This window comes from Myxocyprinus asiaticus, chromosome 25 (assembly GCF_019703515.2).
Source record: "Myxocyprinus asiaticus isolate MX2 ecotype Aquarium Trade chromosome 25, UBuf_Myxa_2, whole genome shotgun sequence".
Taxonomy (NCBI): Eukaryota; Metazoa; Chordata; class Actinopteri; order Cypriniformes; family Catostomidae; genus Myxocyprinus; species Myxocyprinus asiaticus.
The window spans coordinates 21,787,195-21,800,807 of NC_059368.1; the positions used below are offsets into that span (position 1 = coordinate 21,787,195).

A 13,613-nucleotide genomic window follows, 5' to 3' on the forward strand; every position below is an offset into this window, starting at 1 on the left:
TTTAATATGTAAATAAAAATTATTGTTCCTCTGAGGATCAATTTGAGATACTTCAAAGTGCTTAAATGCTCTTAATCACATGAGTGAAACTGAGTATTTTAGTTTCTAGCTGGCCTGACAAAAAATTCAAAGCAAAAATAGGCCAGGATAGTACTGTACATATTCTTATAATGTGTTACTAATGTATAACAATTTGCCTATTTCTTTATTCTGTGCAGTTCTGCCGCATTCTGCCAGCATACCATGCAGTCTCCTGCCCTCACTTACCACCAGCTGCTGTGCACTCTCAATATCATAAAGCTTCTGTACACCAACCATCTCTAATTAGATTGTCCCCTGTACTATTGCCCCACAAACAGATATTTGGCAAATTTTGACAGTGCTTCTTTTATGTCAAAATAAAACAGTTCAGTTCAAAACTTGAAATTAGAGCATCTAAATAGAGTGCCTTCTTGTATATACATTTCAAATAATTATTTTACTAACTGTAATTTTCCTGCAACCCGCCTCCTGGGTTTTTCTCCTTTTTGACTCTAAGGCCCCCCACTGGCCAAGACAATATTCAAAGAACCCATATATTTAAAGCTACACTGTTACTTTTTTTGTTAAAAAAGAACAAAATGTTATTAATGAGAGAGTGCAACAAAAATCCATCTTCCAAACCATGTCTTTACCCAAATACACTTTGATAAACCTATAATAATTATTTATATTCTATCGGGACGGATTTCGCAGGAAATTGCATACATACAGTGATGTGGATTCTGATTTCTTCTATTTTTGTGTATTTTTCATACTAAATTGTTTTAGATCTTCAAACGAGATATAACATAAAACAAAGGGAACCTGAGTAAACACAAAATACAGTTTTCAAATATAGTTTTTTTTTATTGAATCAAGAGTTATCCAACACCTATAACACCCATGTGAAAAACTAACTGCCCCCTTAAACTTAATAGCTGGTTTAGCAGCAGCAACAACTGCAACCAAGCGCTTCCGATAACTGGAGATCAATCTTTCACAACACTGTGGTAGAATTTTGGCCCACTCTTCTTTGCAGAACTGCTTTAGTTCAGCCACAATAGAGGGTGTTCGAGCACGAACTGCCCATTTAAGGTCCTGCCACAGGATCTCAATCGGTTTCAAGTCAGGACTTTGACTAGGCCACTCCAAAACTTGAATTCTTCTTTTGAGCCATTCAGAGGTGGACTTACTCCTATGCTACAGATCATTGTCTTGCTGCTTATTACAGTTGGTTGAGCTTCAACTCACAGACTCATGACTGGACGTTCTCCTTTAGGATCTTCTGGATTCAAAATTCATGTTTCCCTCATTTATTGCAAGTCGCCCTGGCCCTGAAACAGCAAAGCATTCCTACACCATCACACTACCACCGCCATGCTTGACCGTAGGTATGATGTTCTTTTTGAGGAATTATGTGTTTGATTTACACCAGATGTAACAGGACCCCTGTCTTCCAAACAGTTCCACTTTTGACTCATCAGTCCACAGAACATTCTCCCAAAAGGTTTGAGGATTATCAAGGTGTGTTTTGGCTAAATTCAGACGAGTCTTAATGTTCTTCTGGGTTAGTAGTGTTTTTCGCTTCGCCACTCTTCCATGAATGACATTTTTGGCCAGTGTCTTTCTGATAGTGGAGTCATGAACAGTGACCTTTATTGATGCGAGAGAGGCCTGCAGTTCCTTGGATGTTGTCCTTGGATTTTTTTGTGACTTCCTGGATGAGTCGTCGATGTGCTCTTGGAGGAATTTTGGAAGGTTGGCCACTTCTGGGAAGGTTCACTACTGTGCCAAATTTTCTCCATTTGGAGATAATGGCTCTCACTTTTGTTCTTTGGAGTCCCAGAGCCTTTGAAATAGCTTTGTAACCCTTCCCAAAATAATGTTTTTCCATCACCTTTTTCTTCATCATTTCTGGAACTTCTTTCGAACTTGGAATAGTGTGCTACTGGGTAAGACCTTTTAGCCAACTTACAAGTTCTATTTAGGTGTTGATTTAACTGAACAGGGCTGGCAGTAATCAGGCCTGGTATGTCTAGTCCAGCTGAACCTCATTATGAATGCAGTTTCATACATTTGGGGATTTAGAAACTAATTGGGCAAATACTTTTCACACAGGCCCAGTTGGTATTGGATAACTTTTTTGCTTCAATAAATAACATTATCATTTAAAAAATTTATTTTGTGTTTACTCAGATTGCCTTTGTTTTATGTTAGATTTTGTTTGAATTTTTGAAACAATTTAGAATGAGATGTACACAGAAACAGAAGAAATAAGGACTGGGGCAAATACTTTTTTACAGCACTGTACGTCAATTGCCCTTGCGGGTTCACATGTTCATGTCATATCTGTACACAGAGAAAATAAGCTCCAGCCCTCCTGGAAGTGGGCTGAGGCCCCCCAGTGGTTCCCGGCCCCCTGGTTGAGAAACACTGCACTACACTATGGAAACTCACTGCTAAGTTTTCCTGCAAAACTTTTTCTAAACAACGCCTTCTAGTTTCATTTTTCAGCATAACAGTTTAATCCTAAAACCTGCTCATTTGTCTTTAATTGTGAATTTTTTAAGAGTTGGATAAGCCATTGACTAATTACAATTTCTGTACTAATGTAATAAAAACAAATGTACAGATTAGGGCTTGTATCTGTGCATTCTGAACATCATTGTGGCAAGGAGGAGGGCGGGGCCGGGCTGTGATGATGCACGTCCAGCCCCTAATCAGGCTAATCAATCCGATGAGAGAGATAAAGTTTGGGAGAGAGAGAGTTATGGGCAGCTGCCCTGTATGTGTTTATGTTTGTGTCTTTTTGTTTAATTAAACATTACTATGATGCTTCATCCGGTTCTCGCCTCCTCCTTTCCATTTTACCCCGTTACATAGGTGCCGAAACCCAGGAAGGAGGAGGGATGCGCTGTAGTAGAGTCCTTACCACTACCATCAACCCCAAAGGAGCAGTCGTGGCCATCTGCCTGAAAGCGGAGGAACGACTGCCGACTGCGAGGGGAGGAGGGGCTCCTTACCGACCGCCTGCAGCAGTCGGGCCGCTGCCAGGGGTGGAGGAGACCCCTACCATTCACCAAAACGCGGCGGATGTTCCGTCCGCCAGGGTCCGGAGGATTGCCTCCGATCCACCCAGGGAGGAGCGGCTGTCATCCACTAGAGGGTGCAGGAGTGACCGAGGACCAGGCTACGTGATGACGCACGCCCGGCCCCTAATCAGGCTAATCAAGCCGATGAGAGGGATAAAGGCTGCCGGAGGCGGCAGTTCGAGAGAAAGAGAGTTACGGGCAGCTACCCTGTATATGTTTATGTTTGTGTCTTTTTGTTTAATTAAACATTACTTTGATGCTTCGTCCAGTTCTCACCTCATCCTTTCCATTTTACCCCGTTACAATCATCTTGTACGGATATGATTATTTTGTATGTAGTCAACAGTAGATGGAAGAAGAGTTCAATGATTCCAACAAAGTCAATATTCTCTAGTCCAGTTCACTGGTAGGCTGTATGTCACTCAGAAGAGTATCTGTGATGAAAGTCTCCTATAAACAGCAGAGACGTTGACCCAGGAGGAATATTAGTATAGTATTCTTTATTCCTAAACTAAAAATTCAAAATAGTCACCAACTAAGAAAATAATTTTGATATCAGTCCACTCGATAAGGTGTCCATGACCACCAATTTGGTAAGTAACCCAAAGCTGCTCTGTTATTGGCTATATACACTGCATGGAAATGTGTCAAAGGGTAAACCCAAGTTCACAATAGAACAAACTATAGACCAGACTTTATTCCACTAGTCCAGAGTTTGGCTCTACAGACTCAAGGAACCCAGATGTAAGGCATGTATAAGGGTAAGATGAGAATAACATTTTTTCCAGGCAGCTTTCTGCCATGACTGCATGGAAATGTCTGTTAATTACAGTACCCTTTTGTGGTTTTCAAGTTGACTTATCTCCAATCTCCGAATTTTTATTTTTTTATTTACTACATATTATGGTTACAGCACAAAATAATGTGTTGAACAATAATTTCTGTAACAAGTCAACACAAAGGTCAATTACAATTACAAAGGGTCACCCCATAACATTAACCTTACTTGTTTTCACCATTACAGTGTGGCATCCTGATTGATAATTCAGGTCATCGTCTTATTGGAAGATGATCATGGTCATCAACTAAGTGCCAGCTCTCATGGATTTTAACTTTTTTTTTTACCTCTTTATTACTGTTCTTTACCTAGCTTGTTAGCAAGTCTCTTGGGAAAACTAATTTTCATTTAAGGCATAAAACATAAAAACGTGTACTTTTCCATCAAGAGCACAGTGCATTCTTTCAATATGTAGTATAAGGATGCAAATTGGGACTCATGTCTGCCTTTCTACTGAGCTGTGATTCTAAAGAAACACTGGGGTAACTTAATGTTAACAGAATTAATTTTGTACACTTCCAATATTTCAATGACTGAATTATCTGTACAAATGTATCATAAGATGAACCACAAGCAATAAATGGACATTTGTATATGTGTGTATTGCTTGTCTTAGCGAGGTACTGCACATAATTTGTATGGCTGGGGACTGAGAGTGGCCCCCAATTTAAAATCCAAGTTGGGTTCCACACCTGCTGGTGAAGATAAAGTGAAGCGCTGCAGCAGACAGGAGAAAAAGAGGAACAACTCCATCCGTGCCAGCTGCTCCCCAAGACACACCCTCTTTCCTGAAAATCAGATGAAAAGAGAAAATACCATGTTTTTGCCTTGAACACCTAGAAGGGTCACTCTTTCAAGAGGATTTACACATACATTACGAGTAAAGATAGACAGCAAATAACTGCACTTTAACACCAATTATTGTAAAACTCATTAGAAGTTATAAATAAATAGGTTGAATTTTACATAGGCTAGTACAAAACATAATATTGTCTAAGTAAATCTACGGATTACTTTCATGGAACACTTTTCTTATACCTGTAGAAAAAGGCAAAAAGGCATCTCTCCTCCTGAAGTTGCCTTCAGCATCCAGGAAGTGACCCGGGTTAAAAGAATGAGGTGTTTCCCACTCTGATTCATCGAACAGCACTGATGTCAAAGTGCCAATCACCATTGTGCCCTGCAGAATCACAACAGGCCCTCTGTATTAACAAAGGTACTAACTTTTACACATATCTGTGTTTAAATGTTAGTCAACAATAAGTCCGAAAGATATTTAAAGATACTAAAGATACAATCAGTTCTATCAAAATTGCTTTAAACTTTACAGACCCACCTTTGGAATGGAATATTTTCCTATCTGGGTACTTTCCACAGCAACCCGGACCACATTTAGTGGCACAATATTTCCAATTCTTTGGATTTCATGAATAACAGCATTGGTGTATGGCATACTGTCTTTGTCCGATAAAGATGGCTGCCGTGATGACCCCACAACACGATCAATCTCCTCCTGAACTTTGGCTGAAGGTGCCAAGTAGGGAAAGCACAAGACAAAATGTGTGTGAATGTGTGTATACTTTTTTTTTTTTAGGTATGTCTTCTATGTAAAGAAGATAAATGAAGATAAACTAAACTTACACTGTTGTTGAAATATAATGAAAAAAGATCAGTGATATGAAGCTGTGGCTCATAATTAGAACTCACCCTGTATCTCAGGATATTTAATCATGTAAACCAGACCCCAGTACAGAGTGGTGGAGGTGGTCTCAGTTCCCGCCACAAACAGATCCAGCGTACAGAAGCACAAATTCTCCACATCAAACCCAGCAGCTGTGTCATCTTTAAACTAGACATCATGAATGAGAGTAATACAATGTATGATTACCAGACCATTTTTTTGTACCACTATGCTTATTGGCAGACCTCGCCCAATAAAGTTCTTACCTTTTCCATCTCACCAAGGAAGCAGTCAATGTAGTCTCGAGGATTTGATGGGTCATAGTTCACTCTGTGTGCATTCACCTTTTCCCGAACAAAATCAATCACCTTCTTCCACAGAGCAAATATTTGATAGTGTGGTCCAGGCACTCGCCGCATGATTGATGGGAACATGTTATAAAGCTAAAGAAAGAAGAAGGCTAGAGCTGAGCAGTAAAAAAGCTAAAAATAAAAAAGCTAAATATTAACTTAATGTCATTTAGTATCAGCATATTATTTCTGTTGCTGAATGCTTTTTCTTTGCGCTATCCAACAAAAACATAAAAATGTATACTTGAGCCCAGATGCCTCCCTCCAGATACACAGCCTCATTGATGTTCTTCAACAGGGACTGGAATTGATTGTCACTGTACTCAAACCGTTCACCAAACACAAGGACACAGATTACATTTGAGACAGCGTTGTTCATCAAGATGCGAGGGTCAAATGGTCTACCTGGAAATGGTAGCATAACAACTGTGAAGCACTGTGCCTCCAAGGTTATTTTCAATATACTTGTACATATAAAGTATATAATTTTTAAATGCTTTCACCATGTTCATTTGAAATGGCTTCAGTCAGAAAGTGACATTCAAGATGGATGGAGGGCTCTAGGCTTTGCTTTCCCAATCCAAAGTTCCGAAGTGTTGTGAGAGCAAATCGCCTCTGTTGCTTCCATTTATATCCATTGGAGGCAACTAAACCTGCTCACAAAACACACTTTTAACAGTGTTTACAACTTCTTTATGTCTGTGAGTGCTGATTTCTTCACAATTGTATATAAATTAGGACAGGTTGTGATTTGAGAACATTTTAGAAAAGATTGTAATTACATAACGTCACACTGATGGGCCTCTAAAGATCCTCTGATGGTTAAAGGAATAGTTCACCTAGAAATTACCAGAAATAACATAAAAACAACAAAGTATCCAAAGAGGATCACCCATACTGTATGTGTGACTTCATAGGGAGACACACTTTGAGTTTTCATCGCATCTGTACTGTTTGCACTGTGTGACTATACAGAATATAAAGTGATTTCTGGATTACTACATCGAATTTTCCTGGGAAGACAAATATAAATACTAAGATGTTTATCGAGAGTGGGTAATTTAACTCTATTATAAACTAAACCCTCATTAAATCTAGTTTACATGAGGGAAGTATTGCATGCCTGTTACTGTGTGGTTATGAGTATTTCAGTACAGTAATATATGTTAAGTCATAAAAGCCTTTATTGTAAAATATCGTGTTGATAAATAGATTTAAAATGCATTTTCAACATGTTGTCCATGGAGTTCAGTGTGTGCTGCATGGTAGACTGACCACCTCCTCTCTCCTCTCACTCTGGCTGCAGCATGGCTCACATGCCCAGTAAACTGTAACCTGAAGACACATTGACGCTTTTCACTTGTCAATCATTTTACTCATTCTCATTGTGTTGTATTTGAAGCGGATCATTGAGGCTATGATTCATAGTGTTTATTAGTTGAGAGTGCTGTTGTGCCACTGTTGAAGTGGACAGCCACAGGAACAAACAATGCTGCTCTTTTGCTCGGTTTTGGTCTCAAAATTATCTTTGGAGGGTGGGGTTTTGGAATGAGGGGACGTGGCTAATTAAACGGATCTGTCACGTGAATGCTTCAGAATGCCAAAATTGCTAACAGCATTGTGGTGTTGGGGGTGTGGTTGAGCGCCGGCTTGTGGAGGGAGAGCAAGATCAGGAGTTGAGAATGATAAGGATCATCATCTGGCAATGATTGTCTCTAACAGCTGTTTGTCATTGCATTGAGAGTGGAGACGGGCTTTAAGAGCGAGCCAGATGCCAGTGAGGGAGCGACCCACACACACACACACACACACACACACACACACACACACACACACACACACACACACACACACACACAGAGAAAGAGCGTGTGCTGACATTCAGCTGAAAAGTGAGTTTTGTGTTATTTATACAAATAAATTACCTTTTTGAGTTGATTTTACCAACTCCTGCTTCCTCTTGCACCCCATCATGAACTTTGTTACAAGCACCTTTAACAGTTCCACACATCCAAAAACACTGTAGTTTAAACCATTAACTGATTAGGCAGCTGCTCACATTTTCGGATGCAACCACAGTTTGTGTAACAAGTTAACAAAAGTGTAGCTCCAATCATGGCGTCCTCCGTCAGTGTCATTTATTTTGCTGTTGCTATTGAATCGCTCGTGCAATAATGTTAGTAAAAAATGGTCGATACTATGACGTCACTTCTGGGGTTATTTTGTGAGTGTGAATGCAAGAGTGAAAAACTCTCCTCAGGTGTCCCGTTACTCTTAAGAGTTCTCATCTTGAAAGTTACTAAGGGAAAAGTACTGGGACTCTAGGTGGGAAAGGGGCTAATGGTGACTATGGCGGTCAAGCTCCAAAAAAGGCAAATAAAATAAATCCACCAAAAAAATTAGAATGACTTACTACTACATTCCAAGTCTTCTGAAGCACCATACAATCACTTTGTGTGATGAACAGACAAAATTTTTTTTTAATTCATTAATCACTCAAATCAAATCATTGATCAACTTCTGTTTGCAGCACCCAAATCGAATGGCAACTACAGAGCAAATTTAACATCATGACGTTCTGGTTACAAGATACAGAAGACCAATGAGGTTTGATGGTATTGTCGCAAACAGGATTTAATAAATAAATTTGATAGTGAATTACAACAATTTTGGTCTGTTCGTCATACAAAGTGATCATACAACTTCAGGAGACTTGGAAGATAGTGCACGGGTCTTATTGGTTACTTTTACAGTGGCTTTATGTTTATTTTAATTTTGGAGCATGACAGCCTTGAGTTATCATTCACTTTCATTATAAGGCAAAAAGCTGTGTGAAGATTCTTCAAATTTTTCTGTTTCTGTTCCATGAAAGAAAGAAAGTCCAGCATTTCTTATTACTCTGTTCAAAGTCTAAATTGACAGTTGACAATATATAGTGAAAAGTTATTTCACCAGTTTAATGTTGCAATTTTATAAAACTGACCTTTGTCTCCAAAGATGTCATAAAATAAAGGTAGACTAGGTCGGTCAGCGAGGTTTTCTCCTTGTTGTAAATACACCTCCTTTACAAGTTTGTACCCATCCAACACAACAATTCTTGGTCCGAAAACCCTAATGCTGAAAATGTTGCCATATTTTTCTGCAAACTGCAAAATATGGTGTGAAAATAAACATGTATCTATACTGATGGCTTTTAGTATACAGATTATTTCACATCTTTGCTAAATTTATGTGAATTTTTTGTTATTGTATTTTGCTGACCCATTACCCATTACCCATTACTGACTTCTTTGCCCTTACCTTTGTCAGCTGTAGATGAACCTTTGTGTGATCGATATGATGAAGGTCTCCAATAATTGGCAAAGACCAAGGTCCAGGAGGAAAGTTTTTCGGCACTTTATTTCTGATATAATCACTCAGTAATAAAAACACACAAGAAAATATCAAAATACTCTTGATATCAATACACTCGTAAAAGTGCAGCAGGTCCATGGCTGACATTTCCTGGATTGTTGGCAACCTCGGCCAAGGTTCACTGTGCGAAGGCGTGGTAGCCACTACAGCAAATCACTTAATTATTAATGGAGAGTGTTTTTCCCCCAATGTTTACATCATGCATTGAGTTTTTTAGATGTCTCTGGATTATCTTGCATGGCACAAATTCACATTCTAATGTTGTATGAATTAATTTTGATGTCATATTAAGCCTTATTTTAAATATTTATTTAATTTATATTTATTATTTAATTATTTAATTTCATTGACTTGAAAAGGGATACTTAATTAATTAATTAATTAATTTGTATAGGGACTGTACAAAAATATGATTTCAGCATTGTGCACAGAGGTAATAGCAGAAGCTAATTTGCATCTCAGGTCCCTAGATAGGCTTTTCCCTAAAAAATAAATAAATTAAAATATGAAAATTAAAGAAACTAAACAAAACAAACTAAACATCTGAAAAATAAAAAGGAAAATATTAAATTACAAAAATAATAATGTTTCTCCAACCCTGGTAACATGTAATAAAAAAGGATTAGAACAAGAGTAATAGCACAGGTCTGGTTTCTTGTTACTAAAAATGAGTACAGCTTAGATGTTAGAACTGAAATGTTCCTGTGTGAAGTATATTTTAAGGATAACTGATATTGAAAATTGTAATAGTGTAATATGAAGCAGTAAAGCGTTTATATCTATAATGTGTCCTTAAAAAGGAATTCTTTTTTTTTAAATTCCTTTAAATGTGTAACTGGCATTGGGGTTGCTGAATGTTCCAGATTAGTGAAATTACTAAATGCCACTGTTGCCAGTATTGCCATAGCAATACTAGTTTTATTTTAAGTAAAGACCGTATTCATGCTAGTGCCATCTTTGATTTTTAATGTGAATGACAATGAGGCTGTGAGGAATAGACTAAAACCACTATCATATTGTCAGCGATTTTGTCACTGGATGCGACAGGAGACTATTGGTTTTCAGTGAGATGGCAGCCAGAGTGGTCGCAACTTTATGCTGCTGAATAATGTTTGCTTTCCATTCCCAAACTTTTAACTGAAACTGTACCTGGTCTATTGAAATCATTCGGATATGTGTTAGGGCATTGTTCTACTTTGTATCTATGGATAAGTTTGATGTTTGAAAGTTGTTGGTCGTTAATGAAATCTCCCTGGGAGCATGGAAACATCGGATGGCAAGATGAAATGCAAGGGGAAAAATAAGAGACACAGTTGGAAGAGATGGAAATCGGTGTTCCTGTTGTTGCTGGAAATAGCATTGTTTCGATGGTCGAGGTAGATCATAAGTACAGCAAACAAAGTTCCTCTCTTGCATGGAGTGAGAGCCCAGACCTCCTGCCCATGTGTGAATCGGATTTGGATACGACTGTCAAACCTCACCAAAAGAAACCCAGGTGTGAAATCAGGGCCGTAGCTAGTGGGGTGAAAGGTGGTAATGATTCTAGGGGACCAAATGTTCAGGGGGGCCCACAACAAATTAAAAACTGTATTTTTTAATAGGTAAAGGGCCCAGAGCAATATACAGTCAGGGGGCCCAGAAATCTTTGCTATGGCCCTGGTTGAAATATCTTTGACAGAACTGCAAAAAAACATCGTTGAGACATTGACATCCAAAATTAATGAAAGAGCAGAAGGTATCGAAAAAATATAAACAGCAACACTGTCAGCATTGAGGGCCTTAAGAAGTTGATTGACTTTGTGTTTGAAGAAATGAATGCTCTGAAACAGACATGAAATCTGTAAAACCACCACAAAGATGAACAGCAATAAAATATCTGACCTAGAGCAAAAATTGAATGAGGCTGAACGGTATCAGCGCAGATGGAACCTTCGTCTGTACGGATTCCCTGAGCAGTCTGAGGAAAATATCAAGGAAAAAGTCACCGGCATATGTGCTTCAGTTGTTCCTGATCCAAGTGTAGCGATCAAAGATGACATAGATGTTGTACATCGACTGGGAAGATATAAAGAGCAGGACAACAGGCCAAGACCAGTGATTATTCGGTTCGCGAAAAGATCTACACGGGACTTGATATGGCGGCAGGCCAAGACCTTTGAATACCTCAGGAAACGCAAGCTGAGATTCACCGAAGACCTCTCCCAAGCAGACAAGATCTTATGGCAGAAGCTGTGGCCGACGGTGGAAGCTGCTAGAGAAGAAGGAAAAAGAGCGTTCTTTGTCGGTGTGCAGGTGTTTGTAGAATGGAAAGAGGTGCGTTCACCACCATGACCCACCACTCCCAAATGGAGTTGTGGTGGTGTAGTGGACTAAAGCACTGAACTAGTAAGTGGAAGGTTGTTGGTTCAATCCCCACAGCCACCACCATTGTGTCCTTGAGCAAGGCACTTAACTCCAGGTTGCTCCAGGGGGATTGTCCCTGTAATCAGGGCACTGTAAGTTGCTTTGGATAAAAGCATCTGCCAAATGCATAAATGTAAGTCTGGCTGTATAACATGCTGACATTTTTTAGTTGACCTATTGAACACATAAGTCTGTAGACTAATTCTCTTGCTAAATGCAAGCGAGTTTAATATTTTTTTTCCTGGGTCTATGACCGGGTCCATGTTCAAGTTATTCCAAAGGAACGGAAGTGTTTAACAATTTGTTAGTTTTCGTGTTCACTACATTTGATGTCATTTTCTGTAGTTACACTTAATGCCAGGGGATGAATACAGAATGTTAAACGAAAAGTGTTGTTTTTGTTTGCTAAACAGCAGAAATCTGATTTATTCAATTTGTTCATTCAACTCCGTCTGGAAAGCGCAATGGGGTAATAATGTTTGGTTTGCTCATGGTTCTGAATGAACAGCTGGTGTTGCAATTTTAAGAAATAGATTTTCTGGGGACATTTTGCACTCCGATAGGGACCCCCTTGGACATTTTCTTCTTTTAGTTACAAAGGTGGATTTTACTACAATGATTATTGTTCATTTTTATGGGTACAATTTGAAAAATTAAAATGATGACGTATTTAAAAATCTAGCAAATGTAATTACTTATTGGTTATCTAAATTCCCAAATTTATTTGTCTTAGTGGGAGGTGATTTTAGTGATAATTTAGATGATTATCTTGACAGATGGCCATCTCGTACTCAAACTTCTAATTCTACTCTAAAGGCTTTTTTGCATAAATTTGCTTTAATAGATGTCTGGAGAGAGAAATTTACAGGTATCAGGTTGTTCAAGTGGAATAATAAAGCATGTACCATCATGTCCCGCATAGATTATTGGTTAACTCCTAGAAGTTTACAGAAGGAGGATATTACACTGAATATTCATCCCATGCCATTAACAGACAACAAAGCAATTTCCATTAATATTTCTTTACATTCCTCTTTTGCCAGTAATTGTCAGAGTTCATATTGGAAGCTTAATAGTTCAATTCTGGAGAATGAAACTGCTAAGGTGACCATTCGCAGTCTGATTGTACATTTCTGGAATAAGGCTATAAGGTTATAAGGTAGGAATAAGGTTAGAAAAAGTTCATTGTGAAGAGGAGACCATAGTTTCTAAAATAACAGCATTTGCTCAAAGACCTCTCCCAAATCTTTCAGACAGTGAAAAACTTGAACTGAATACACTTCAAAACCAATTAGATGATGTTTATAAAAGGAAAGCAGAAAGGGCCTTTGTTAGATCTAGACAGAGATGGTTAGAGAGTGGTGAACAAAACTCTGCATACTCTTCCAAGTAGAATGATTCCATGAAACAACAAATACAATTCAGCATTTATATATCAATGGAGCTATAACGGATGACCAAAAGAGTATTGCAGATTATTGTTCAACTTTTTACAGCTCTCTTTATGAGTCAAGATTGACTAAAAATGCTACCTCTGACTTTTTAGGTCGTCTCACATATACAAAGCCTGTGTTTGAAGATCAAAAAGAACATTGTGATATTCCTATATGTGTGGAGGAAATCCTACATGCTATTGGAAAACATTCCCTGTCTTAGGTCAGTTAGGATCACTACTTTATTTTAAGAATGTGAAATGTCAGAATAATAGTAGAGATGATTATTTATTTAAGCTTTTATTTCTTTCATCACATTCCCAGTGGGTCAGAAGTTTACATACACTTTGTTAGTATTTGGTAGCATTGCCTTTAAATTGT

At 38.4% G+C, this 13,613-nt stretch overlaps 1 protein-coding gene across 2 annotated transcripts; it reads right to left on the reverse strand.

Moving 5' to 3' along the window:
- Positions 1 to 3,329: 3,329 nt before the first annotated feature.
- Positions 3,330 to 9,491, reverse strand: LOC127415948 (cytochrome P450 2J3-like). 2 transcript variants are annotated; one of them, XM_051654991.1, is made up of 10 exons: positions 9,283 to 9,491; positions 8,966 to 9,128; positions 6,486 to 6,635; positions 6,227 to 6,387; positions 5,899 to 6,075; positions 5,659 to 5,800; positions 5,288 to 5,475; positions 4,990 to 5,131; positions 4,644 to 4,739; positions 3,330 to 3,563 (listed from the first exon to the last, which is right to left on the reverse strand). In XM_051654991.1, exons 1-10 carry the CDS (start codon positions 9,481 to 9,483, stop codon positions 3,532 to 3,534), a joined length of 1,452 nt encoding a protein of 483 aa, XP_051510951.1. In that variant the 5' UTR covers positions 9,484 to 9,491; the 3' UTR covers positions 3,330 to 3,531. The 2 variants fall into 2 exon arrangements, with proteins under 2 accessions (XP_051510951.1, XP_051510950.1); XM_051654990.1 differs by lacking the exon at positions 3,330 to 3,563 and having other exon boundaries at positions 3,951 to 4,739.
- Positions 9,492 to 13,613: the final 4,122 nt, after the last annotated feature.